This window comes from Lissotriton helveticus, chromosome 5_1, assembly GCF_964261635.1.
Source record: "Lissotriton helveticus chromosome 5_1, aLisHel1.1, whole genome shotgun sequence".
Lineage (NCBI taxonomy): Eukaryota > Metazoa > Chordata > Amphibia > Caudata > Salamandridae > Lissotriton > Lissotriton helveticus.
The window spans coordinates 1,830,268,367-1,830,293,396 of record NC_136065.1 but is presented as its reverse complement, the minus strand read 5'-3'; the positions used below and the strand labels follow the sequence as shown (position 1 = coordinate 1,830,293,396).

Here is a 25,030-nt window from a genome sequence, read left to right as displayed (position 1 = left end):
TTGGTAGGCATTCCTTCCGAATTGAGGCGGTGATGGCTGCAGCACGCTTGCGATTGTCCTGGGGAGGGATTTGTCAGATTGGCAGGTGGAGGTCGAGGTGCTGTGAGCGTTATGTATGAAAGTAGTGGGCATTTTTTCCCAGTGGGAGGGGGAGGCCGAAAGAGTTTTTAAAAAACTAATAGGGTGCACGAGTGGTCCTGGGACCAAGACGGTTGCCTGGATTGTTGGACGTTCCTTTGTGCACTGGGCAGCCAAGTATGTGGACTAACAAGTTTATGGACGGAACCTGGGCTTGCCGAACAGCTTCCATGAGGTGCTTTGGTGGGGTAAAGGGGGAATGCATTGGTGTGCCTTGTTACCATGGCTGACAAAATTGGTTCTGCAGAGGGGCTGCCCCGACATGCTCCTCATTCATCTAGGGGAAAATGACTTGGTTTGACTGTCAGGACTGTCCTTGCTCTAACATATGAAGAGGTATTTGGAAATGATCAAAATACATTTTTCAGGAACATGTGTGGTCTGGCCTGAGCTTGTGCTGCGCAGGATTTGGCGGGGGCCTTGAAACATGCTGCAAATGATAAGGCCCAGAGGAAGCTGAACAGGGCGATGAGGGTTTTCTGCCTGGCTCATGATATCAAGGTCATTGCACATAATGGGTTCAGGGTAAAGGAGCTGGGTCTGTTGAGAGATGATGGGGTGCACCATTCACAATTGGGAAATACTTTTTACATGATGGAAGTGAGGGATGTGGAGAGCACTTTATGGAATGAGTCGATTTAGTGCCATACATCATAATGCTGAGACGCGAAAGGTGCACGTGATTTACGGTGGGGCAGGAAAAAGCCCGACTGATTTTTTCTGGTTGGCAGTATTTTGGGTAGTGATGATTCACATGCGGGCATATCCACCACTCGGGGGGGGTGGGAAGGGAGCATAGGATCTTCAAGGGAGGATGTTTGTAGGGCAAGTAAAGGAGTGCCTTGGTATATGGAATGAAGTCAGTGAGTGAAAGCGGGCAGAATGAAGCAATGGATTTGGACTATCTGGGGATTTGAAAGTGGGTGAGTGTGAATGGTGTGGGGAGAATGGAACTGTCCAGTTCTATATCAAGATTCATAATGTTGAGATATTGATAATGTTAAGAAAGTTTAAGAGAATATTAGCAACCCTGTCCGAATAAATGGCCTTTTACGCTAATACAACAACTTGGCGTGTGGGGTTTCGACCCTGAAGGGAAGTGAAGGTTGCAAACTAGTCTTTCGCTGGGGTACTTTGCGCAGGCTGCAGGACAGGTGGGGATAGGTTAGAGTTGGGGGTTGGGGCAGGTGTTGAGGGTGCTAAATAGGTGTAAGGAGAAGCATATCTGGCCTCTTTCTGATGCCAAGCACCACCGGGATAGGGCAGCAGTTTTCTGGGTCCTCCCATTCACCCTGCAAGTTGTAGAAGGCTACTGGTGGTGATTGAGTGACAGTGTTTTGCCAGTTTGGGACAGGTTGAAGTGTGTAGCCTGGATGTTGGGGGTTGGTGAGTCACATACAGGCATACCCACCCCTCTGGGACGGGAAGGAAGCACATATGACTGATGGTGCGCGGTATGCGATGAGCAAGAGAAGGATCTTCAAGGGAGGATGTTTGTGGGGCAAGCGAAGGAGTGACTGGGTATATTGAATGAAGTCAGTGAGTGATGGGGGGAAGAATGAAGTAAAGGATATGGGTTATCTGGGGAATTGAAAGCGGGTGAATGTGAACGGTGCAGGAAGAATGGAACTGTCCGGTTCTATGTCAAGATTCATAATGTTGAGATATGGTTAATGTTAATAAAGTTTAATAGAATGTTAACAGCCCTGTCCTAAATAATGGCCTTTTACGCTAATTCAACAATGTGGAGTGTGCTTATTGCACGAATTCGCACCATATTTTTGGCCCCATTCAGCCAATATTTTTGTTTCTTTAAAACAAACTCCTAAAGCAAAAGTTTGTTTTTGAAAAATAAAAATACAATCGCCTCAATGCCCTCGAAGGATCTGTAGTTTTGTTGATCTCTTTTCGATTGGCCTCACTGTGTTGGTTGTACATGAAGAAGTCTGGATGGGAGGAGGATTGGTTCAGTCCAGGCTTGTGGATGAATTGCTTGGGGATGGGTGGTGATTTCAGCAAGACAAGTTTAAGGCTGATGCCTCTGAAATGGTTCAGTTGGATGACCTGTTGAGCATGTTGAAGAGACGAAGGTGGGTGTTTTTTGTTTACTTTGTGCTGGAGTCATCTAGAATGTTGAAATCATCTTGTATGATGGTGTGGATGTATTCGGTAGGTGAGGTGTTAAGGAGATCCAAGAATTTATCTATAAATTATTTGCTCTGTCCAGAATGCTTGTAGATAAGAAAGAATTTAAATGACTGGGTTTCTGAAATTGGGGAATAACAAGTGAGAATTTCTATGGAGTTCAGTGTTTGTCAAGGCTGCAGGACCAGGAGGAATAATGGATGACATCAAGGCCTCCCCTTTCTTGTGCACATGGTCTGTATGTTGAATGCTCCAGCCTGTGGTAACAAGGATGCTAGCTGTAGAGGATGCATGGGTGATCTATATTTCTGCGTAGAAGAGTGATTCAAAGTTATAATATATCTGCAATGTATGTACTGTAGAGTTTGCATTAATGCCCAACAGTTGGTGTGTGTGTTTTGCAGTGTGTGGCTGCTTGGTGGTTACTGAGATCTGAATGAAGCTGAATCTATGTATTGAATGGCTGCTGTGTGAGTATGTGTCCGGTCTGGATGTGATTGTGAGGAAGTGTAGCATAGGGTGGTGGATAAGACATGATGCCAGATTACCTTGCAGGTGGTATGACTGTTTAACTCTTCCTAGGCCAAACAGGATCCAAATAGTTGATACCCTTACCTTCAGCTCTCCTTTGCAAAGACACCTCATCCTGACCATGGGTTGCTCACTGGTGAGGATTTTAAAGTAGTTCTCAGTGGCTGGAAGTGAGAAAATTGTAGCTGACTGGAGAGCACATATGGAAGGTCACATGACCGTACTGTGTTGCAGGAGGGGTAATTTTCCTAGTTTAGTGGCTGGAATTGGCGATTTTTAAGTGTTCCATCATATCATAAAGAGAGAAACCCGCAGCTGATTTAAAGTCATGTGGGGGATGTCACATGACCTTTCTATGCTGCGGGCCTGGCCTTGTTTGAGAAGGTCCCACCACCCGTAAGCTCCCGTTCCTTGTTCCAGCGTACTGCCCTTGCTCTTAGACTCATCCGTTGGATCCAGCCTTAAAAAGTCACTTTAATACCTACTTTTTCTTCTCTGTGACCCTGAACCAATCAAGCACTGTTTTTGTCCCACAAACTACCCATTCGTGTATAGGGGTCAGGCGTAAAAGAGAAAACAAAAAACACAAGTAGTTCAAGTTTCTCTCCTTCCCGACTTTATTCCCAGGGTTTTCTCACATGATACACATACATTTCTTGTTATCATTTCACACAAAGAAGACAGTTTGTGGGACCTTCCCAGAGCCGGGCACGTGGGAGAATTAGTGGCGAATCACAGGGGAGAATCTCCAACTTCCGCTCTGTTGCTTCCTGAAATTTGAGCCGGGACGGAGAGTTCAACTTCCTGTGGCAGAAAGATGACAAGCAGGTTAGCAGAGGGATATGTGGTCAACCGCATGTTACATGGCTGCGATTATTTAATCCAAGTCATATGATAAATTTATTGACATTTTGTAATGCATGGCCTATATGTCCCATAGAGCTGTGCGCATGCTTTTAAAAATACATTCATAGTCCTATATGGAAAATACACTACTTCTGGGAAGAATGCTGTCGGAGAAAATAGACCGCAACATTCCAGTTTCTGAAAATGCAATACGTTTGTTAGTGCTTTTCACAACCTTTTGTGTCCCCTTTTACAGTGCCGATAATCCAAACACTTCCAAAAAGGTCATTTAGAAAGGTCAGTGATAAAATGGGGATGAGTAGAATTCCCACTTGCCCCCATTATCACTGAGTGCTAATTGCATTAAATTACATTAAACTTGGGTAGGGTTTAGGGCAACTGTTCGGTGTTTGGGTTCAGGGATGGATAATTTTTACATGATGAGGAGTTTTTAGGGGTCAGGAATAATTGGAGTTTGGGCATAGAAGGGTTTTTTAGAGGTCAGAGATGGGTGGAATGTATGGGTGGTAAGGCTTTTTTAGGGTTCATGCATAAGTGGTGTTTAGGTGTGTGAGGTGTTTTAGATTTCCAGGATGGGTGGAGTGTAAGGGTGTTGAGGGCTTTCAGGGTTCATGGATAGCGGACTTTAGGGCTGGGGAGGATTTTTAAGGTTCAATTATGGGTAGTGGCATGGGTGGTGAAGAGTTTTAATGATTCAGGATGGGGTGGAATTTTGTGTGGTGAGGGGTTTTAAGGATTCAGCAATGGGTGGAGTTTAGATGTAGATAGGGGCTTCTAGGGTTCAAAGATGAGTAGTTTAGGGTGATGAGGAGTTTTTATGGGTCATCGAAGGCTGGTTTTTGAGGATGATGAGGGTTTATAGGGTTCAGGGATGGGTGTACTTTGGATGTGCTGAGGTGTTTTAAGGTGTATTGGATGTGTGGGGTTTGGCATATAAAGAGGTTGAGTTAGGGGTAGAGAGTGATTTTGGGGTTCAGGAATGGTGGATTTTTGGTGTAGAAAGGGCTTTTAGTCTTTAGGGATTAGTGTAGTTTAGTGCACTGAGTATTAGGGGGCATGGACTGATGGTGTTTAAGGGTTGTAAGGGGTAGTGAGGATGAAGGGTAGTGAGGGGTCAGCAAATTAAATGGATCCAAAGTAATTGTTTGACAACGTAAAAGATGTCAATAGGAAATAATGTCCCCTGAATAAAGCACATAAATGAATATCTGTTTCTGATAGTAAGACCTGCAACTGTTGCATATGCACTTACAAAATAAGCATTCAAAAGCCAATTTCTACCAAAAAGGTATTCTAAGAATTGCTTTCTACAAAAATATAAATGCCATTCATTCTGAAAATGTCCATTACACAGTTTAGATTAAATGGTTTCTTACTAATGGTATTCGGTTTCTTACTAATGGTATTCCATGAAATTGTTTTTCTATGAAATCACATACAGTCCTGATGGGTCATAGTCACATGTACATAAACCGTATTTATAGAAACAGATCACATCTCAGTGAAAGACACCAAAGAGTCACAATCGTTGACCCAGAGAGCTGGGTGATAGAAGCAGAAGAGTCAAGGTCATGAACACTGAGGTCTCAATGATAATCGCTGAAGAGTCCGAGTCATAGACACATCGATCTCTGCAAAATACAGAGATGAGTTACAGTGAGAGACACAGAGCTCTCAGTGATAGGCACAGTAGAGTCCCAATAGTAGACATAGAGATCTGGGCGATAGAAGTAGTAAAGTAAACTCATGAACATCGAATACTCAATGATAGACGCAGAAGAGTCAGTGTCATAGACACATAGATCTCTGTGATACACACAGATGAGTCACAGTCATATACACAAAGATATATTTGATAGTCACAAAGGATTCTATATACTCACTTTGTGTGCAGCTAAATTTGCACCTTTGGCGCTATATAGTTAATACGATTAGCCACTTTCGTTGATTTGCATTGTTTCATGCCAATGCAAACATTAGTAAATCTGGGTCAAAGAGTCCCTGTCATTCACAGAGTGATCTCTTTGACAGACGTGTGCAAGTCACAGCCATAGATATTTCAGTGATGGAAAACGAAGACATACCCTCATGGGTGATACGCCGGGCTCTACAAATCCACTAACATAACAGACACACATATCTCAGTGATAGACATAGAAGAGTGTCAATGTTAGCCAAAGTGACTGGCACAGAAATCCGAAGATAGGCCTGTAGGAGATGTCAATTGAACAGTATTTTACAGGCACTGATGGCATCTTAAATTTCAATAAAAATTAAAATAATGAATATTTATTTTGTATTTTTTTGGATCAATTTCTATGGTGCCAAGTGATACTGGGCGGTATGGAACAGGAGGTTTTCTGACTAGCTGATGGCCCTAAATATTGGGAGGCTGGGGCACAGTGAGTTGCATCTCATGAAAGCATCACTTGTAAATGACTCTGATGCATCCATAGCAACATTATCTGTCACTTTCCCAACATCATTGTAAACCAGGGCATCTGTTCTCCTGTACCGTAAAATGACTGGAATGCAAGAGTAAGGCAGTAATACTCCAAGACTAAGACACAACAAAGTATTTGTGACTCAGACTCTTTATGTTTGTCATTTTATGCACATATATATGTTATTGCATATCGCAAATGTTCAGATTCTTTCTATCATTTTTAATATTTGTTTCTAACCATTTTTGTGTATTCAGAAATTTCTGAATGCCTGAAGAAAAAAAGGAATTTGACAAGTAACACACTATTTGGTCAAAGGGAAACCTAAATCTAGTGTCTCGAAAGGAGACAAATTAATAACTATGTGGAGGGTGGATTTAGGCAGCTGACCTTATGTGATGGATACCAAAGCAGCTTCTCAGTCACTGAGCCCCTAGATGCAGCTTAATTAGTGTATTTTGTGAGTACACAGGCATGTAGAAATATAGACAGGTTTAACCATCATTGAGGAGAATCATTGTTTCCAGAGCACTCAACTCTTCCACACTCACCCTGATACTTCTCAGTAGGCAATCTCCCCAGCTTGGATCCATGGTTCCTTGTCTGATCTTTTCCCATATCTAAAAAAAGAAGACAGTGACATTATTCCTCGAATACTGGCCCTCCTGCATTTTAAGAAGCTCTTTCACACACCACCAACTACTTTCTCAAAGACCCTGGATGCTGATTCATCCGGATGCTAGGGATAGCAGATGTGACGTTAAACCTCCATTGATCGTCCAATGGAATTTCTTCTTCTTCAACCATTAGCCCCTCAGCAGCCTCTTATTTGTTGCTGAAGGACTGTGAGAGGTCAAGGAGTGAAAACTACAGAAAATGCACAAGGCCATCTTTATTTTCTTTTCCTGCCCTGATACCAGGGACCGCACGGACTGTACCAAAGGGCAAACCAGGGGTATCAACTGATACTGATAGCCAACCTCATTGACATCTAGACACAACACTCCATTAGATTTGTTTTTCCGGTTATCTGCACTCTAATCCTTGTAAACTCCATGTTCATTTTAAGATTGAGATCTCTTGGACATATATTGCATATACCTCAACAGGGGTTACATTAGTGCAAGCCATTGACTGCTGCAGTTCACCATATGTGAAAACTGAAGCAACCATTAAAGAAAATGGTGACTTGAACTTTACATTTTCTGCTTAGGTTTCTCTGGTTGCATTTCATGTATTAATAAATTTGAGGGCACATTTTTCATTTATAAACGTACTTCATTAGTACTGACGACACATGCAAAACATATTATGTTTGCTATATTATAGATTGGTACTGCATCAATTATTCATCTGTATGTATTAATCCGCTCTGGCGGTTACAGAGCACCTGTGCTTGTCAGTTGAAGGGGCAGATCTTGTGATCTGATTATGCTTGATTTAAGCGCAGCGTTTGATTCTGTTTCCCATGAGATCCTCTCCAACGTCTTCAAGAAATCGGAATTGGTGGTGAGGCTCTTACCTGGCTCACCTCCTTTCTATCTGACAGATCCTTCCAAGTCATCTCACCTCCCTACCAATACCAGGCTCAAACTTTACGTTATGGGGTCTCTCAGGTCTCCGCACTGAGCCCTACTTTGTTGAACATTTACATTCTCCCATTAGCTCTGATGGCGAAATCACGCAACATTACTTTGATATCCTATGCTGATGATACGCAACTTTAGTATTTCCATCTCCAATAATTCTACACAGAACATAGCCAAATTTAAAGATGACTTGGTGGTCATTGCCTCCAGTTAAACTTGAATAAATCCGTAATCCTTTTATTAGGAAGAGATACCCATTTATGGGGCAACCACAAGGGGACCTCCCTTCATTAGGATCACCCCTGCAGCTCAAAACAACAGTTAAGAATCTGGGAGTTTGGGTCAACAATGCTCTGTCCTTTGAAGCCCAGGCGAAATCGGTAGTGGGGGTAGGTTTTGGACTCCGATGAGGTCTAAAACCCATTCTGGGATTCTTTGACTCCCACACGCCTCAGATGATTATTCAGTCCACCATACTCTCTAGGCTGGATTACTACAACGCTCTGTTTTTGGTTCCAATAAGACATTGATCAAAAGGCTTCAGTTTGCCCAAAATGCTACAGCGTGGCTCATTTTCAACCTTTCAAAGTTCTGTTCAGTGTCTGGTTCTATCCACAGGCTGCACCGGCTCCCAGTGGATCAGAGAATTCTTTTTAAGGCCCTATGTATCTCACAAAATTCTCACCTGTCAAGGTCCCCCCATGCTTGCTAATTGGCTCTGCCCCTATGCCCCTTCTTGTGCTCTGCACTTGGCTAAGCTCCATTTAGCCTATGTTCCTCAGGCGAGAAGAGCAAGAGCTGGAGGGCGTTCCTTCTCTGCGACAGCTCCCACCCTTTGGAACACTTTGCCTTTATCTATTAGATGCATCTAGAATCACTGGGCTTTCAGAAGGGCCGTGAAGACTTGGCTATTTTTTGTCTAAACCTCTGTTTCATCTGTTGATCCTGGCTTCTCCAAAACGAGTGCTGGGACACCCCATTGCTGGGACTGCCATGCTCTTTACAAATTCTCTAACATAACATATTGGTAATGTGATTTATAATGTGTGACAGAATTTAGTGAATGTGTAGGAGAAGTTATACGCTAATATTTGCAATTTACATCATTCCTCTCAAGGTATTTTCATAACAATCACAAAAGTACATTGAAGCCTGGTATAGGCATATATTATTCAGAGCAGCGTCTTCAGCGTTTCCTGGGCACTCCATGTAAACTTTGCTGCAAACATCCCTGGTGAAGGCCATCGGCTCCAAGGAGCCTGGCACTTATCAACTTGGGAACACCATAACTGAGTCAGAGTGACCTTGCTCATGGCACAGAAGCTAATTTACAACCATTCTATTGTTCAGCTAAGGTATGCTGGCTAAAGGCCATCCAATCACCTAAGCTCTCAAGAGTCTCCAATCCATCATGAGTCGCTCAACCAGTTTGTGCTGTTCATCCAGCTACGGACTAGAAGTAGCAGGCTTTTGCAGGAACGAAATTGAACTGGATGAGCTAATGAATAAATGAATGAATGAAATAAATTTCTAAAGCGAGCGGCTATGGAGTGTCATGAGTGAACCTGTGAAACATGAGCGATCAGTCTACCTATTACCTCAACCCTCCAGCGTGATCTTTCAAATGCTTCAGCGTTCTGTAGTGGCAGGAAGGCATCATCACAGCACTTTATAAAACTCCAAAATAAAGTATAAAACCCCAAAATAAAGAAAGAAATAACTCTAGGTACAGCTTTGCTTTGGTTACGTGCTCCAAGTTTCGCTTCAGCATTCTACTACCAAACCTTATGGTAGTCACTCAAAACCCACAGCACTCAAACATCAACTTTTTCTCATTCCTTAGGGCAAGGGGGCATCAGTTACAGCTGCACTGTGCAGCAGTCACCATCTTTCCACTGTGCTTGGGCAGTTGTAGGGCACATGCTTGGGCCACTGTGTTACATGGTGTCAGGAAAACCCTATGACGCCCCGCACACATAAATGCAAGTGTTCAACTTAAACAACTTGAGAGAAAATAATTAGACTCAGAAAACTGGTGCCGCTTTGTTTACTTTTTTTCCACCAGTAAATGCTACTTGGCACTTTGGTAGGGGCGGCAATTGATTAGATTTCATTCCATTTTAATTGGTAAGTTTAAAAAACGTAATCTGCACATTACTAGTCCGGCCATGGTAATACCCTCCACAGTGGACTAGACAAGAATAAGGAGAAAGGACGCCCCCCACCTCGATCACACTCAGGTCTACATGGAAAGGCCTGGCCATCTACTATCATGACCTCAATCTCGTAAAGCCGCTACCTAGGACAAGTGCTTGACTTGTAAAAAAAAAAAACATAAGTGCCGGCCTCTCGTTAGAAGATCACTGCAGCGTGCATTACCCTTTGCCGCTGCCAACGTTGCCAATGACAATACCAAAACAACTACTAACCATCACCACTCCTACAAGCGTGACAATTCAGACTATTCCAGGCTCCTAGAGGCAAAAGAATGGCTTTGACGACAGGTATTAGTCATTTCTAATGCAGGCAGAATTAATTTACAGCTGTTGTTGTACTCAACACTAAATTAGAAAAATATCGCCACCATGTGACAGACTGTTATAACTGCTGGTGTTGACAATTAAGTGTCGGTGCCCAGCACCGGAAACCACCGGCTCATATTAAGCTTTTCTACGACACGGTTCCACCTCTAGCAGTGCACATTTGCGAGTCTGCGACAGGAAGTCTGCAAAATATTTTTAAACTTTACAAGTTGCAGAGCTTGTAATTTTACCAAAGAAGCGGAGCAGTTTCAGCATCCTTTGCAGCCAGCCATAACCGCTGTACAAAGGGCCTTGCTGGGTCACTGATTCATTGCTGCCCCTCGTTAGCACTCTTCCGTACCTGCTCAAGACCCTACCCTCAGGCAATCCCACAGTCCCATCCCAGTACTGCTCATTGCCTGTTCCCGGGTGCTTATGTATATACCATGCCCATATCATTCGCAGCCCGGAATTCCAGCTGCCATCTTTTTTTATGTGGATGAGTGGAGTGTGGCCATTGTGTGCCAAACTCTCCTTGATTTTACAAACCATTCCATCGTTTGGTGCCTACTTCTCTGGGAACATTGTCACAGTCTGAGGCAGTCCAGCTCAAAAGGTGCCACTGTATGTCACTTGGTTTTGGCACTATTCACACAGCCACCTGATGAACAGCTGTAGTAAACACACAGTGAGCTGACCTCTACATAGTACAGGTTTTCAGCTCAAGCGAGTGAGGATCTCATTTGGAAATCCATTTCCATGTTTTTCAACACTTTTAGGTAGGCCTAACTCATTTCTCTACGCAGAGGCGGAAAATGCAGACATGGTGTTAGACAGCAAGATAAAGTGCTACAGATTGAGGGCCTCATTTATGAAAAGTCTGCGTGAGAACAGCGATGCGTCACTTTTCATTGCTCCCTCTTGCGACATGATGGATGCGTCATATTTACTGTATGACGCATCATGTCGCAAGGAATGGCAGATCTGTCAGCGCAAAAATGAGCCATTGCTGGAGTTGTGTCGTAAACGTGACGCAACTCCAGCAATACAGTGGGGATGGCTATGGATATAACACTGCGTCACCCTTATGCCTGACATGAGGCAGGCTTAAGGTTATGACGCATTTGCATGCTAGAAGTGGCGCAGTGAAACCGTATAGATTTCACTGCGTCACTTCTACAAGGCTTACTTGTGTGGGAATGCCCCCCCTTCATACATTATACCTGATGCAGGTATAATGTAGCGCAGTAGTTTCAAACTTGACGCATCTGATTTGATGCGTCACTTTGGTAATAGGTCGCAACAGGGGGAATGTTTTACGCCGGCGATGCATCACAAAAAGTGATGCAACGGAAGTGCACAACTGTCTCAAGGCCTCATAAATAAGGCCCTATGGTTTGAAGAGCATCTACATCACGGGAGCTGAAAGTCTCCATTTTCCTGAAGTGCTGAAATGGTATTAGTTGACGGAATATTAGCATCTCCTCCTGCCCTGTGTGCTTTTGCTACTAGTGGCGTAGGAAGGGGTGCGGACCGCCCCGGGTGTCATCACTGAGGGGAGTGACAAAATGGCGAAAATATGTGTTTTTAACACATATTTTTGTCATTTTGTCAAGCTGGGATTGACAAGACATTTTCCCCACCGGGTACCACCTGACCTTGCTACGCCACTGGTTGCTACCACTGAAGCCCGGACGACACTCTAGGGTGGTGCAAAGTTGTTTGTACGTTGCTTGCTGGGGTTTTGCACCAGCACTTCTTTCTTAAGGCCCTGACATTTTTATGACAATCTGCCAGTTGGTGGCACTGTCTATCCAGTTTTAAACTGCGAACTATAATAGCAAGTTTAAAAATCTAATATATATTCGCAGGCGTGGACACTGTTTTTGTCTGTTTGCTCGGTCCAAGAGAGGCTGATTTGGAGCTCGTGTGTATCGAGGGTCAGAGACCTTGAAGGAAACCAGCAGCAACAGGACTGCGAGGTTAGGCGGGCCTCACGCACCATCATCGGCCACAGCTGGGGCCTCTTCCCGTTCCCGCCCCCGCCCAGTATTTAACGCCTCACGGCCCCCGCTTCGCGGGAGCCGCTCACAGGTGTGGACACTGTTTTTGTCTGTTTGCTCGGTCCAAGAGAGGCTGATTTGGAGATCGTGTGTATCGAGGGGCAGAGACCATGAAGGAAACCAGCAGCAACGGGACTGGGAGGTCCAGCGGGCCTCACGCACCATCATCGGCCACAGCTGGGGCCTCTTCCCGTTCCCGCCCCCGCCCCCGCCCAGTATTTAACGCCTCGCGGCCCCCACTTCGTGGGAGCCGCTCGCAGACGTGGACACTGTTTTTGTCTGTTTGCTCGGTCCAAGAGAGGCTGATTTGGAGCTCGTGTGTATCGAGGGGCAGAGACCTTGAAGGAAACCAGCGGCAACGGGACTGCGAGGTCCAGTGGGCCTCACGCGCCATCATCGGCCACAGCTGGGGTCTCTTCCCGCTCCCTCCCCCTTACTATTTAACCACACCTACCCCCGCGTATGCGGGAAGCGCGTGGGACCAGCCGGGCTAAGCCCGAGCAAAGGGCGGGCCGTCTGAGGCCGTCCGAGGACGTTTGAGGTCAGGCTGGGCCCTTCCTCTTTCTGGGTACGTTTTGTGGTTTTGTAGATATTAGCCCTTTTTAATTATACCCAGAACATTATGGCTCTCCGCTCGGGGAAGGGGAGAAATATAACTCTCTCCACTACTGGTGGAGTAGTTACTGGAAGTATGGATCAGTTTCTCAAACGGGCTACGGTAATTTTAGAGAAAGAAATAGCCCTAACCGAAAAAAGATTGTCCATAGATTTATTGACAGGAAAGCGCTCATCCTTGGGCCCTATTGGGGCAATTTCCTCCCCCGTAACCCGACTGCACGATCCAATAGTTGTACAGAGCCCCACATTGAGTCCAATGTTGGTAGGGCCAAGCACAGTAGAGGTTTGCGCCATTTTAAATTCCACCATTCTTAGTACGGCTTCTAGCGAATCCCTTAAGTCTTCCTCTACAAACAGACCTCCTGTAAAAACATCACGTGGGGGGCAATTGAAAAGTAATAAACCCGCTGCTACACAAAAAAACAGTAAAAGGAAAAGAGAGGGAGCTATTCAGAAGGGGAGCTCAGCTAAGATAGCAAAGATTAACTGTCAAACTCAGAGTTCCCAGTCTCTGAGTCCACCCCCGGGGCTCTTGGCCCTTACTAACCCTGCTCCTGACTGTAGTGTAAATAACGAGTTCATGGGGAAAATTGAAATACTTATAAAATCCTTGATGTTACCCCTACCGGAGAGAACACGAATGATCAATGAAAAATTAGATCAGTTAGAAATGTTAGTGGTAGGCAATATGAGCACACTGGATAAGCTATCTAAAGCAAGGGAGAATACCATGGCCCCAGTGACCGCTATTCCGAACCAAGGTACTGGTAGTGAACTAGGGGTTGCGCAAACCATTCCTACTAATAAACCTTTAAGCAAATCCCCAGCCGCTATTAGTGCTGTCCCCCAGTACTGTCCTGGTTCATCTGATCATTCTTCCGCGACAGTCCTAGTATCTCAGCCAGTTTTATCATCTAAACATATGGCACCTGCAGCCAGTGGTATGGAGAAAAGACTATTACTACCGACCTACCTCCTGAAGCTAACCCCCTAGTGGTTGTTTTAGCCGGTGTCCCGGTTCTAGAAGAGCCGGCCAAGGAATCCTTTGCCTCACTTAAAAATAAGGTTGTTAACTGGCTAAATTTATATAGACCGTTACCCCCCCCAAATTTCAAGTGAGATTATCATGGTAAGAAGGACTCCATGGTTAGGCAGAACGGTGAAAACGATTGAAGGTGACTGTGTAATGGTGACCTTTAGAGACCCTAGATCTGTCTCTCATATATGCGCCTGGATTAACCAAGCGTCGAATACCACTATCCAGTCACTCCCGTTATCCTATTTTTATCCACCTTATTGCTTGGGGGAACAAAAGGGGAGGTCTGATGAATGGACTAGAATAGAAAGTAGGAGAAGGAATAGGGGGAACTGGGGCAGGCTAGGTCCTATCCACTTCCCGGATACATTTTACAGCTATAATCGCTATAGCTGTCTTGAGGCAGTAGACTGACTGCACTTTACAATTCTAGAACCAGGGAACTGTTTAGATCTAGTTGAGGGCATAGGAGCATTTTTAGAACCTCGAGAGATGCTAATTCAAGATCACTATAAAACCCCGGAGACTCCCTGCCTTGTGGAGAATAAAGGTGTGGGGCCACAAAATATTATGGACAATGATGGAACAAATTGCTGGTGCGACCCTATTATAACAGGGAATGGTAAATTAACCTTCAACACAATGCCTAAAGAATCAGTAGAGGTTATACCCCGGATAACTAATGTAGCCTCTGAATCTGGACTAGAAACTTGCAGTAGCTGGTACAATTTAGCCAGCTGGAATATCGCCAGGTGGAACAGCAAAGTTGACTCTCTTGGGTGGGGAAACTTTGTAAATAAATATGACATATTATGTCTACAAGAGACATGGAGTGTGGAAGACATTAATTATGAGGGTTTTGCTTCCTTCAACCTACCAGCACAGGGATCAACTAAGGGTAGAGCCAAAGGCGGACTTCTTATTCTGCTTTCTGTTAATTTTCCTGTGCAAGTTATTAAACATGTAACGGTTGGCTGTCACTCCCAAGTGATATGGTTAAGACATAAAAATGGCCGTAATGTCCTGTTGATTAACCATTACAACAACCTGTTTGACTCCCTTCGCTCATCTGCAGTAGTCAATGAACTAGAGCTGGTCCTCGATAAGATTTGTCTTGAAGCACGGGTGAACTTTGCATTTATTTGGGGGGGGGGGGGTTAATATTTCAATGTGCCCTTTATCGCTAACTAAGGCTTGTGGGGTCAATGAAGACAGAGGTGAGGGTTGTATTCACTTTATCCATAGTATTTATGGGGATTCACTGAATTCGGTTTTGGCTAAATATGATCTTGCTGTATTGCAGACTGCTAAAGACAGGGAAGGAAATCCTGTCCCTACATTTACTGGCAGAAATGCCGCCACTGTTATCGACCATCTGTTGATCTCAGAGGATATTAGTCTATACTGTGACACCCCGGTCATACTGGACCTCGCGCTCAGCGACCATAATTGTATTACGTTGGCATTATCTATCTGGGGTAATAAGGTACTGGCACCCAAATCTACTGTCAATGATATTGTCCCGTGTAGACCAAATGGCCCTAGGATTAAATGGAGTGGAGTTAACTCGGAAAAACTATTGGTTAAAATTGTGGTGGCTTGTTTGCCCGAATTATCCAATTGCTTGGATGAGAATATAGATCCCGCGGGCATTCTAACGAGCTTTAATAAGATTAACATCTTAATTGATAACATTCTGACCATTTCAAACCGCAATAAAAAGAAAGCTATGATAGGATGGTTTGACTCCGCATGTACGGAATCTCTGCGGAAGCTGAAGAAGGCTTTATCTTGTAGACCAAGGGACAGGTCGCCAATCATAAATCTCAGGGTCGAATACCGAGTGCAGTTAAAGCGCAGGAAGCACAAACTGCAGGAGGAAGCTTGAAGTAACTTGACAATGGCTGTAGAACTTTCAAACAGTAAACTCTTCTGGGACACGGTTAACTGTCCCTTCCTCAAGAGCGACGATACCCCAGTTCTAACTGCCCAAGTTAGTGAGGAATGTTGGGTCTCCCATTTTACTAGTATTTTTAACCCGAAGGGAGTGGTCTATCCACCCATCAGGGATGATGACCAAAGGCCAGTTATTCCCCTAAACTTCACAATACCAGAGGTAGAGAATGCCATTAGGAACAGCAAGGGAGGGAAAGCCCCTGGCCCAGACGGGGTTCCAATCGACCTGTTCAAAGCCGATATGGTTTTATGGGCCCCTGTCTTGACCAGAGTCTTCAATGCGGCAGTAATGGAAACCAACCCGTGCACTTGGGGGGAATCCATAATTATTCCGATCTTTAAAAAGGGAGATAGGTCCGATGCAAAAAACTATCGACCTATCTCCCTTTTAGACTCCTCCCTTAAGACCATGAGTAGGGTGTTGTTGTCCAGACTAGAGGAGTGGGCAGATGATAATGGAATTCTTGCGCTCTCTCAATATGGGTTCCGAAAGGGTCTTGGGACCATCGAGCAGTGCATAAACCTAGATCTCCTAATAGGGAAGTATACACGTGCTAAACAGGGTTTGCTTTTTCTTTGTTTTGCGGACCTAAGTAGCACGTTTGATCTGGTCGATCACGCCCTATTATGGTCAACGCTACTAAATCTAGGTGCCCCTGCCGGGATTATTCATTTCCTGGCAAGATTATACTCCAAATTATCTGCTCGCATAAGATACGGCCAGGCGGGAGAATGTACCGATAGTATTAGTGTTAAACTAGGTATAAGACAGGGCTGTGTCCCTGTGCCCCTCCTCTTTTCCCTTTTTATTAACGCAATTGATGCAGAGCTTAAGCAGGTTAACTCTGATGCCCCACAAGTAGATGGCCAGCCTATCCCGGTTCTGCTTTATGCAGATGATTCTGTGCTTTTATCGAGAACTCCTGGTGGCCTGCAGAGATTAATGGACAGGTTTACATGTTTTATCAAGGGAAGGAAATTAAAGATTAACAATACGAAAACATTTATTATGTTATGTGGCAAAAAAATGAGGAAGTCAAGTGCCTTTCATATTGAGGGCCCAAAAATTCAAATTGTAATTTTTTTTTGTTATTTGGGACTAACTTTTATAGCAATGGTATGTGGTCACAGGAGATTACAAACGTCAAAGCCAAGATGTCCAAGAGTACCTTTGGTATATTTAAATTTGCTAAAAAACTGGGGGATCGCCGCATATACAATATGTTGCATATATATCGTCATAGATGTGTTTCAATTGCACTGTATGGATCTGGTGTCTGGGGGTACTGCCGTGATGGGGTTTTACAAGCTGAGGAAAATTGCTTTTTTTTAAAACTGCTTTGCCTACCCTTGTCAGCCTCCAATGAGATAATACACCAGGAAGTGGGGCTGGAATATTTGTCGGACTTAATAAGCCTAAGACCCTTAAAGGTTTGGAGAGCAATCTGGCAGAAGAAGGAAACTAGTTTTACAAGAAGCATCATTAAAGACTGTCTCCGTTTAGATAAAAGCCACTTGATACCTTGGATTAACTATGTTATAACAACTGTTAGGGATTTACTCAATGTGAATATCATGGATAACCCAGATAGTCTAAATGATATCCCTAAGAAAGAGCTTAAGAGTATGTATATGAGGAAGAAAGCCCAAGCACATAGGAACGCTAATATGTTGTTAACAACCCCTCAGTACTATTACTCTAACATGGTTACTACAGGTTTTCAAAATTATCTAACGGCAGTTACCTGGCCATCCCATCGGTTTGTCCTCACCAGATTAAGACTTGGAATAGTACACAATTTGGTGTCGTTCCCCCATATAAAAAATTATCCGTCAATACCATGCCCCTGTGACGGGATAACGAAACAGAGTACTATGAACTATTTATTTGTGATTTATATTTGCACCTTCGTATTGTTTACCTTAAACCCTTGTTTAAAAAATATGCAATAACAACTGTAAAATCTGCCATGAGGTTGCTTTTTTCCTTAATAGAGCCAGATATTTGTTTCTTCACAGCTATGTATATCCTGAAATCAATGGCTGCTAGGAAAAGCATGTTCTTCTAATAATCCTGTTATCCAGTGAATAAAAGGAATTGCCCTGTCTGAACTTTTATCAATGTTTTTAGGCAACTATTGCATTAGAGTTTAATTTCAATGGACTGTATTCTGTATATCATTTTATGTGCTTTTATGATTATTTTTTAATGATCGAATAAAGTTTTGAACTGAACTATTGGAAAAATAATACCGATTATATTTTAGAATAATAATGCCAGTTCGCCCAGGCCCTTTTTATAGTTTTGGGTGACCTGACATATACCACAGTGTCACATTAGTCAGAGGGTGATGGACAGCCGGAGCTGTCGGTATTGGCCTTTGGGAGCGCTGGCAGGGTCAGCGGATGGTGCCAGCTGCAGTGCCATACTGAGGTATGCATTGGGCCCGGGTGATTTTTTGAATTCCTGGCTCGCGCCCGGTTCGCTCTATCACACTATGCCAGAACTTGTAGCAACACGCGCACTTAGCTCAATTAAGACGAACTCAGCACAGAGAAAAAACAGTCACAAACTCAGAAAATGTTTATAACCTGTTGTAAATGGACATGTGTTTCCTAGCACTTCAAACATGTCACTACCGTACTTGTAGTTCAGGAGCGTAGCTGTGAGCTGTGCAGCAGGTGCAGTGGCTCCGATGCTGCTGCAGAGTTTGACGGACCCACTCCGGCCCAAGTGATGGCTTTTGTTCTACTACCAACGAACAGGATGGGTGGCTGGCTCATTTTCCTCTCTTGCGTTAAGGCTACCCACTGGTACAGTTCATTTTCTCTGTAGCGGGCTGTAGTCCTAGCCGTTCTTGCTTAACATCCTGTGTGAACCACTAGGTGACACTGTTGTACAAGTTTTCGTTACCAATAATTTCGGCCGTTATGGTGCATTGTTTATTAATTGGCCAGCCTCCTGCATCGAACCTTTCTCAATCTTGGCCGCGGCCGGTGTTTAGCGATGTTGGCTCTGGGTACTACAATCATTTTGACTCCCTCCCTCCCGCGGGATCTCCTCCTCGGACTCGCCATAGCCGCTCTCTCGCATACATTTCAATTGTTTTAAAGAGCTGATAAAGGCTGGATTTACTAATAAGAATGTACATCTACCCAAACAAATAGATCATGGAAGGCTGGACAGAAAACAGACCGTCCTAACCCATTTTGGTCCTACGCTGCCCGTGAAGAGACCGCACGTGGAATACTTCCCCTCATTACCCGGTGAGTCTCGTCCCCTGCCCACTGCCCAACCGCTCCCAAATCAGCTGGGCCCTGCGTCCACCAGTGGGGCCCCTGGGTGAGGCTACTGTGAAACTGTGTGATTAAAGCGTGAGCCCAATCCTCCGGTCACATGTGTACCTTAGCGGAAACTGTTGCACGCAGCTCCTTTTCTAGACTTGATGCTTAACCAATTGGATGGCCGTCCTTAACAACACCAGAGACTCTGCCGGCTGGGCGCTTAAGCATGGGCCCAACCCTCTGGTTCCTTATGTGCCTTGGCTGAAACTGTGCCACGCTGCTCCCGCTATGCTTGTTGCTCAGCCTGCTCGATGACTGTTCGTGACAGCACCAGAGACATCTGAGGCACCTTAGCTGTAACTGTGACACGCAGCTACGTTGCTAGTCTTGCTACTTAGCCATCCTGATGACCGCCTCAACAACACCAGAGACATCTTAGACACTTTCCCCGCGCGGACACCTGATTTTGGGTGCTTCTCTGGAGCTTTTCCACCTCACCCCCTGCCACTTACTGACCCTTCCTCGACCAGATACGGCCCCACCCTTGCCAGCATGGCAGGATCTGACCTGACTGCCACTGGAAACAACTATTATTCCCAGGTGTATCCTCCCAACCTCACCAAAACTGCTGCGAAATCTCTCAAGCACTCCATCCTGAAATCTCATCCTGAAACCTTGATCTCAGATCAACGATTCCACTCTGACAAGGGCACAATCATAAATGACCTAATTTTCTATTCCAGAAGAACAGCCTCTTGGCGCAAAACCATTGCGCATCTCCTCAATGTGCATGGTACCAGGTCCATACCGTACTGGACCAGGCTTACAATAATGCCCTCTACAATCCTGCGAGCTGACCTCACTATCACTGTCTATAAAAATGGCATCATCCTGATCCAAGCTTCCAACAGAAACCTCAATAAATTTGCCGACCTTTTCTCCCTCCTCAAAAACCACATGCACGACACTTGCAGGCTAACATACACTCGTCCCGATGGCCCCCGACTAGCATGCCCAGCCACCCACAAACCACCCCTCTAAGGGCTCGTAATTCAACCTAACCCCTCTATCACCCCACTTGGGTCTAGAACAGGAGTCTTCAAACTGTGGGGCGCGACCCCCAGGGGGGCCGTGGAGTGATGTGAAGGGGTTTGCGCCTTCACAGACACACTTCTGCCCTGGCCTCCAGGGCTTCAGCCCCCCTCCTCCCCCATCCTGTGTCTCAGTCCGGGCTGCTGCAGTGCAGCTCGTGCTCCTGTCTGGAGTCTTATCTCCGGCCCGAGTTTTCACAGGTCTTTAAAGACCATTAGCATATTTACATGCCTTTGTTAACTGGTTACCAAAGCTTAGTTTTTTTATGGTTCCAGTACCCCATGGGGCCCCACTCTGCCTATTTCTTACGTTTGTATTTTTACACTTACTGCTGTAGTGTGAGAATGCATTTAATGAAAAGAAATTTAAAGTTGGGTTGCCAAAAGAAACATGCCTGCTGTGTGTTTAAAGATCCTGCAGAGACCTGCTCTTGACACTAAATAGTGTTATAAATAAAAAAGTATGTATTAATTAGTTATGTGAATTTTCTGTCTTTATTCTCTTTAATTATTAATCATGGATCATTGAGGCATCCCTAGAACACAATTAAAAGTGATTTCTATTTATATTTGCTGTTCTAAGTATTCACAGATAAGTGCAAAAAATACAGCTAGGTGGCTGCTTATTTCTGGGCCATCAAAATAATGAGCTGGTAACCCTAATCATTAGACTGGAAATTTGTTGCAGGATCAGCACATTATTTATTTCCTCCACCCTCGATCCCTGATTAATGCCATTATAGCAATGGTTTAACTTATATCTGAAACCCTACACTTGAAGTTTCTGGGAATGCACCCTGCTTTCAGACTACTCACTTCTCATTCTTGCCTTCACTTTCACGTTCACCCTGCACTCCCAGCGATCACAATGCACTCACACGGAACACCATGCACTCATAGCGATCACAATGCCCTCACACTGATCGCCATGCACTCACAGTGATCGCCATGCACTCACAGTGATCACAATGCACTCACAGCAATCACAATGCACTCACAGCGATCACAATGCACTCACACTGATCACAATGCACTCACACTGATCACAAAGCACTCACACTGATCACAATGCACTCATACTGATCACAATCCACTCACACTGATCACAATGCACTCACACTGATCACAATGCACTCACTCTGATCACCATGCACTCACAGCAATCACAATGCACTCACACTGATCACCATGCACTCACACCAATCACCATGCACTCACACCAATCACCATGCACTCACACCAATCACCATGCACTCACACCATTCACCCGCTCACCCTGCACTCACAGTGATCACAATGCACTCACACTGATCACAATGCACTCACACTGATCACCATGCACTCACAACATTCACCCGCTCACCCTGCTCTCAGTGATCACACTGGTACTGATGCGGTGAAATCTTTCCTCAGTGTTACTGTGTTAAAACCAATTCTAAATAATAAAGCAATGCTACCCCAAAATACGCAGCATCACAGAACATTATTTAAATTTTCTACTCACACAATTTAGTCAAGGAATTGACAGCCTGCTCCTTCCTGAGGCGGAAGCCGGGAAAGCTAGTGGCTGCATTTTTAATCTTTTGATCTTAAAACTTGTGTTTTTAAAACTGTAATACTTTGTTGTGACTCCTGCACGAGCCTACTTACCTCAACACTGCATTTGGCCCCTCGCAGCCGATTAGGCTCTGCCGCGGGGTACATCGAGTGTTAGCCGCCATCTTGGGGGTAGTTTCCGGGTTGCGGTCCAGTAGCTTGGCCCCTCTCGCCCTCATCTGCACATAAGCTGCGACAGGACCCTTACGCACTGAATTAACAGCCTGCTCTTTCCTGAGGCGGAAGCCGGGAAAGCTAGTGGCCGCATTTTTAATCTTTTGATCTTAAAACTTGTGTTTTTAAAACTGTAATACTTTGTTGTGACTCCTGTACGAGCCTACTTACCTCAACACTGCATTTGGCCCCTCGAAGCCGATTAGGCGCTGCCACGGGGTACATCGAGTGTTAGCCGCCATCTTGTGGGTAGTTTCTGGTTTGCGGTCCAGTAGCTTGGCCCCTCCCGCCCTCATCTGCATGAAATGGCCATCGCCACCGGCCGCGCAGCGGACGCGCTGGCGGCGCGCCAAAGGCAAGCCTGTCTGCGCCCGTCCGCTCCCGTCCGGGCCCAGGGGCCACGTCCCCTGGTCAAAATTCAGTGATGTGTCTCACCTACTCCTCATCTCAACTTCATGCTTTGAGACCCCAGGAGAATCATGACTGCAGCTTTCTACATATGGATCTTAAGGGCCCCAGTCTTTGTACTAACTGCACTCTTTCTCTGGACACTCCCCAGTCATGTTGTCGCTATGCTCTTAGTAGTAAGTCTTCTCCCTTTTTCAAGTTTCTCAGTTTAAACTGTCGGTCATTACTGAAGCACAAAAGGGATATTTATGACCTCCTAAATGATGAACTACCCGACGCATTGTTTATTACTGAGACGTGGCTCCATGATAGCTCGGGTCCGGACATTGCCGAAGCCCTGCCTTCCAATTATGCCATTGTCAGGGTTGACAGACCTAACAAAATTGGGGGGGGCATCGCTATAATTTTCAAATGTAATTTGCAGTGCATGCTTGAACCCATAACTTTGAAAAACTGTGAGGCTGCCCTTTTTAAACTAGCTCTTCACCCGAACTTCACCCTCACTGGTCTTTTAGTCTACCGACCTCCCGGTCCTGCTAACGCATGGGCAACCCAATTCTCGGACATTATAGCCTCGTTACTTGTGAATTCCAGTAACTTTCTGATTCTGGGTGACCTCAATATACATTTCGACGATTCTCATAACACTGCAGGCAAAAACCCTATTGCCGATCTCGCGGCTATGAACATCATACTACACAACAGTGGTCCCACGCATAGAGGCGGCCACCTTCTGGACCCCATATTTTCTAACCTTTCCTACATTCACTGCTTTCCTGCACTGCCCCTTCTTTGGTCAGATCATTTGCTATCCAAATTGAACCTTATCTACCCTGTTGCCCTGATCCCTGCAAGCCTGACATCAAATATTTGCAAAAGAGAATGGAAAAAACTAGACGTTGACTCCCTTAACCCTTTAGGTGCTGCCGTCGGCCAACGGTCGTCACGGGCACTACCTCCCCAGTGCTGCGTGCGACCGCTGGACGTCCAGTTCAGCACTGGATAATGGACAGCGCAGCACTGGGGAGGTTTGTTTACGAGCTCCTAAGGTGTTAAGCATGTCCTAGATACCCATCTTCCCTCAGATTTTATTGACATAGACGATGTGGAAGTTGCATCCACTAAGATTAATACTTGGCTCACTGAGGCCATTGATACTTGTCTTCCCCTGTCCTACAAAAAATTGAATGCGCACAAATCTGCAGCACTCTGGTTCAACGAATCGCTAAAATCAGAGAAATCCAAATGCAAAAGGTTGGAACGCACCTGGAGAAAGAATTATTCCCCCGAAGCTTGTGCTGCTTACAGGAAAGAATTAAAGCTCTACCACAAGTCTTGCACCCTGACGAGGGCCAGCTATGTTGCAAGTACTATTGCTGAAGCAACCAACAAATCCAAAAGACTCTTTGGCCTAGTGAAAGACTTAGCAGGCTCTCAGACCATAGCCAAACCTCTCCCCCTGAATAACAACCAATGTGAAGAACTAGCGCAGTTCTTCACAAGGAAAATAGAAAATATCTACCAGGACATAGCGAAACAGAATTGCAATAATCCCCTGCTGCCGCAAGCTATTAGCCCGGAAAGCATACATCACTGTACTGCCAACCATTTACTTCTTACTTACGATCCTTTAATTTCCTGGCTAGACATCAACCCAGAAGTACTTGCGGAGATTCTAGGTAAAGTGAAATCGGGCTCACCAGCAGACCCACTTCCCATCTCAATACTCAAATTCCTGGACACTCCGCAGCTTTCTACAATCTGTAAAGCCCTTAATCTCTCAATAAGAAGTGCTTCTGTCCCGGCAAGCTGGAAACATGCCATGGTGACTCCCCTTTTGAAAAAGGCCACTGCTGATCCTAAAGTTCTTTCAAATTTCCGTCCCATTTCTCTGCTGCCGGCCTTCTCCAAATGTTTGGAGAGGCATATTCATTTCCATCTTGCCCAATTCGTCGCGGCCAATGATTTACTTCACTTTTCTCAATCTGGTTTCCGCCCGGGGTTTTCCACTGAAACAACTCTGCTGGGTGTTACAGAAAACCTCCGGCATCTTTTGGATAGAGGAGATACAGCTGCGCTGATTCTACTCGATCTCAGCGCAGCTTTTTACTCTATTTCTCACACCATACTCATAAAATCCCTTGCTGCTGTGGGCATCGGAGGCCTGGCCCTGGGTTGGCTGACATCTTTTCTTGCTCACCGGACCTTCCAAATGTTTTCCAATACTGCCACTTCTAATATCCATGCGTCCCCTTATGATGTTCCCCAGGGCTCGATTCTTAGTCCCCTTCTATTGAATCTATATGTCACGCCCCTAGCCCACATGACTCTCAGATTGTCTTTTCCCTATCTCATTCGGATCAAGCCTCCACCTCCCTCCTCCAGTCAGGCCTAAAGAAAATATCTAACTGGATGAATCAAAACCTGCTTAAATTGAATGGAGAAAAAACTGAAGTCCTAGTTCTCGGTCTAAAACATGACCTTTGGAGTTCTAAGCATTGGCCTTTAGAGATGGGTGTCCTCCCTCTTCCATCTGAACACGTGCGTAACCTGGGGGTCACCATCGA

General features: G+C 45.0%; 1 protein-coding gene across 1 annotated transcript in view; it reads right to left on the bottom strand.

Moving 5' to 3' along the window:
* Positions 1–3,407: 3,407 nt before the first annotated feature.
* Positions 3,408–25,030, bottom strand: part of LOC144755870 (peptide YY-A-like) — a 101,064-nt gene continuing 79,441 nt past the window's right edge. The window contains exons 3-4 of the mRNA XM_078645235.1: positions 6,677–6,745; positions 3,408–3,618 (exon numbers count right to left, since the gene is read on the bottom strand). Of these exons, the coding sequence (XP_078501361.1) occupies positions 6,688–6,745 (58 nt within the window). The 3' untranslated portion in view covers positions 3,408–3,618; positions 6,677–6,687. The remainder of the gene's footprint in view (positions 3,619–6,676; positions 6,746–25,030) is intronic.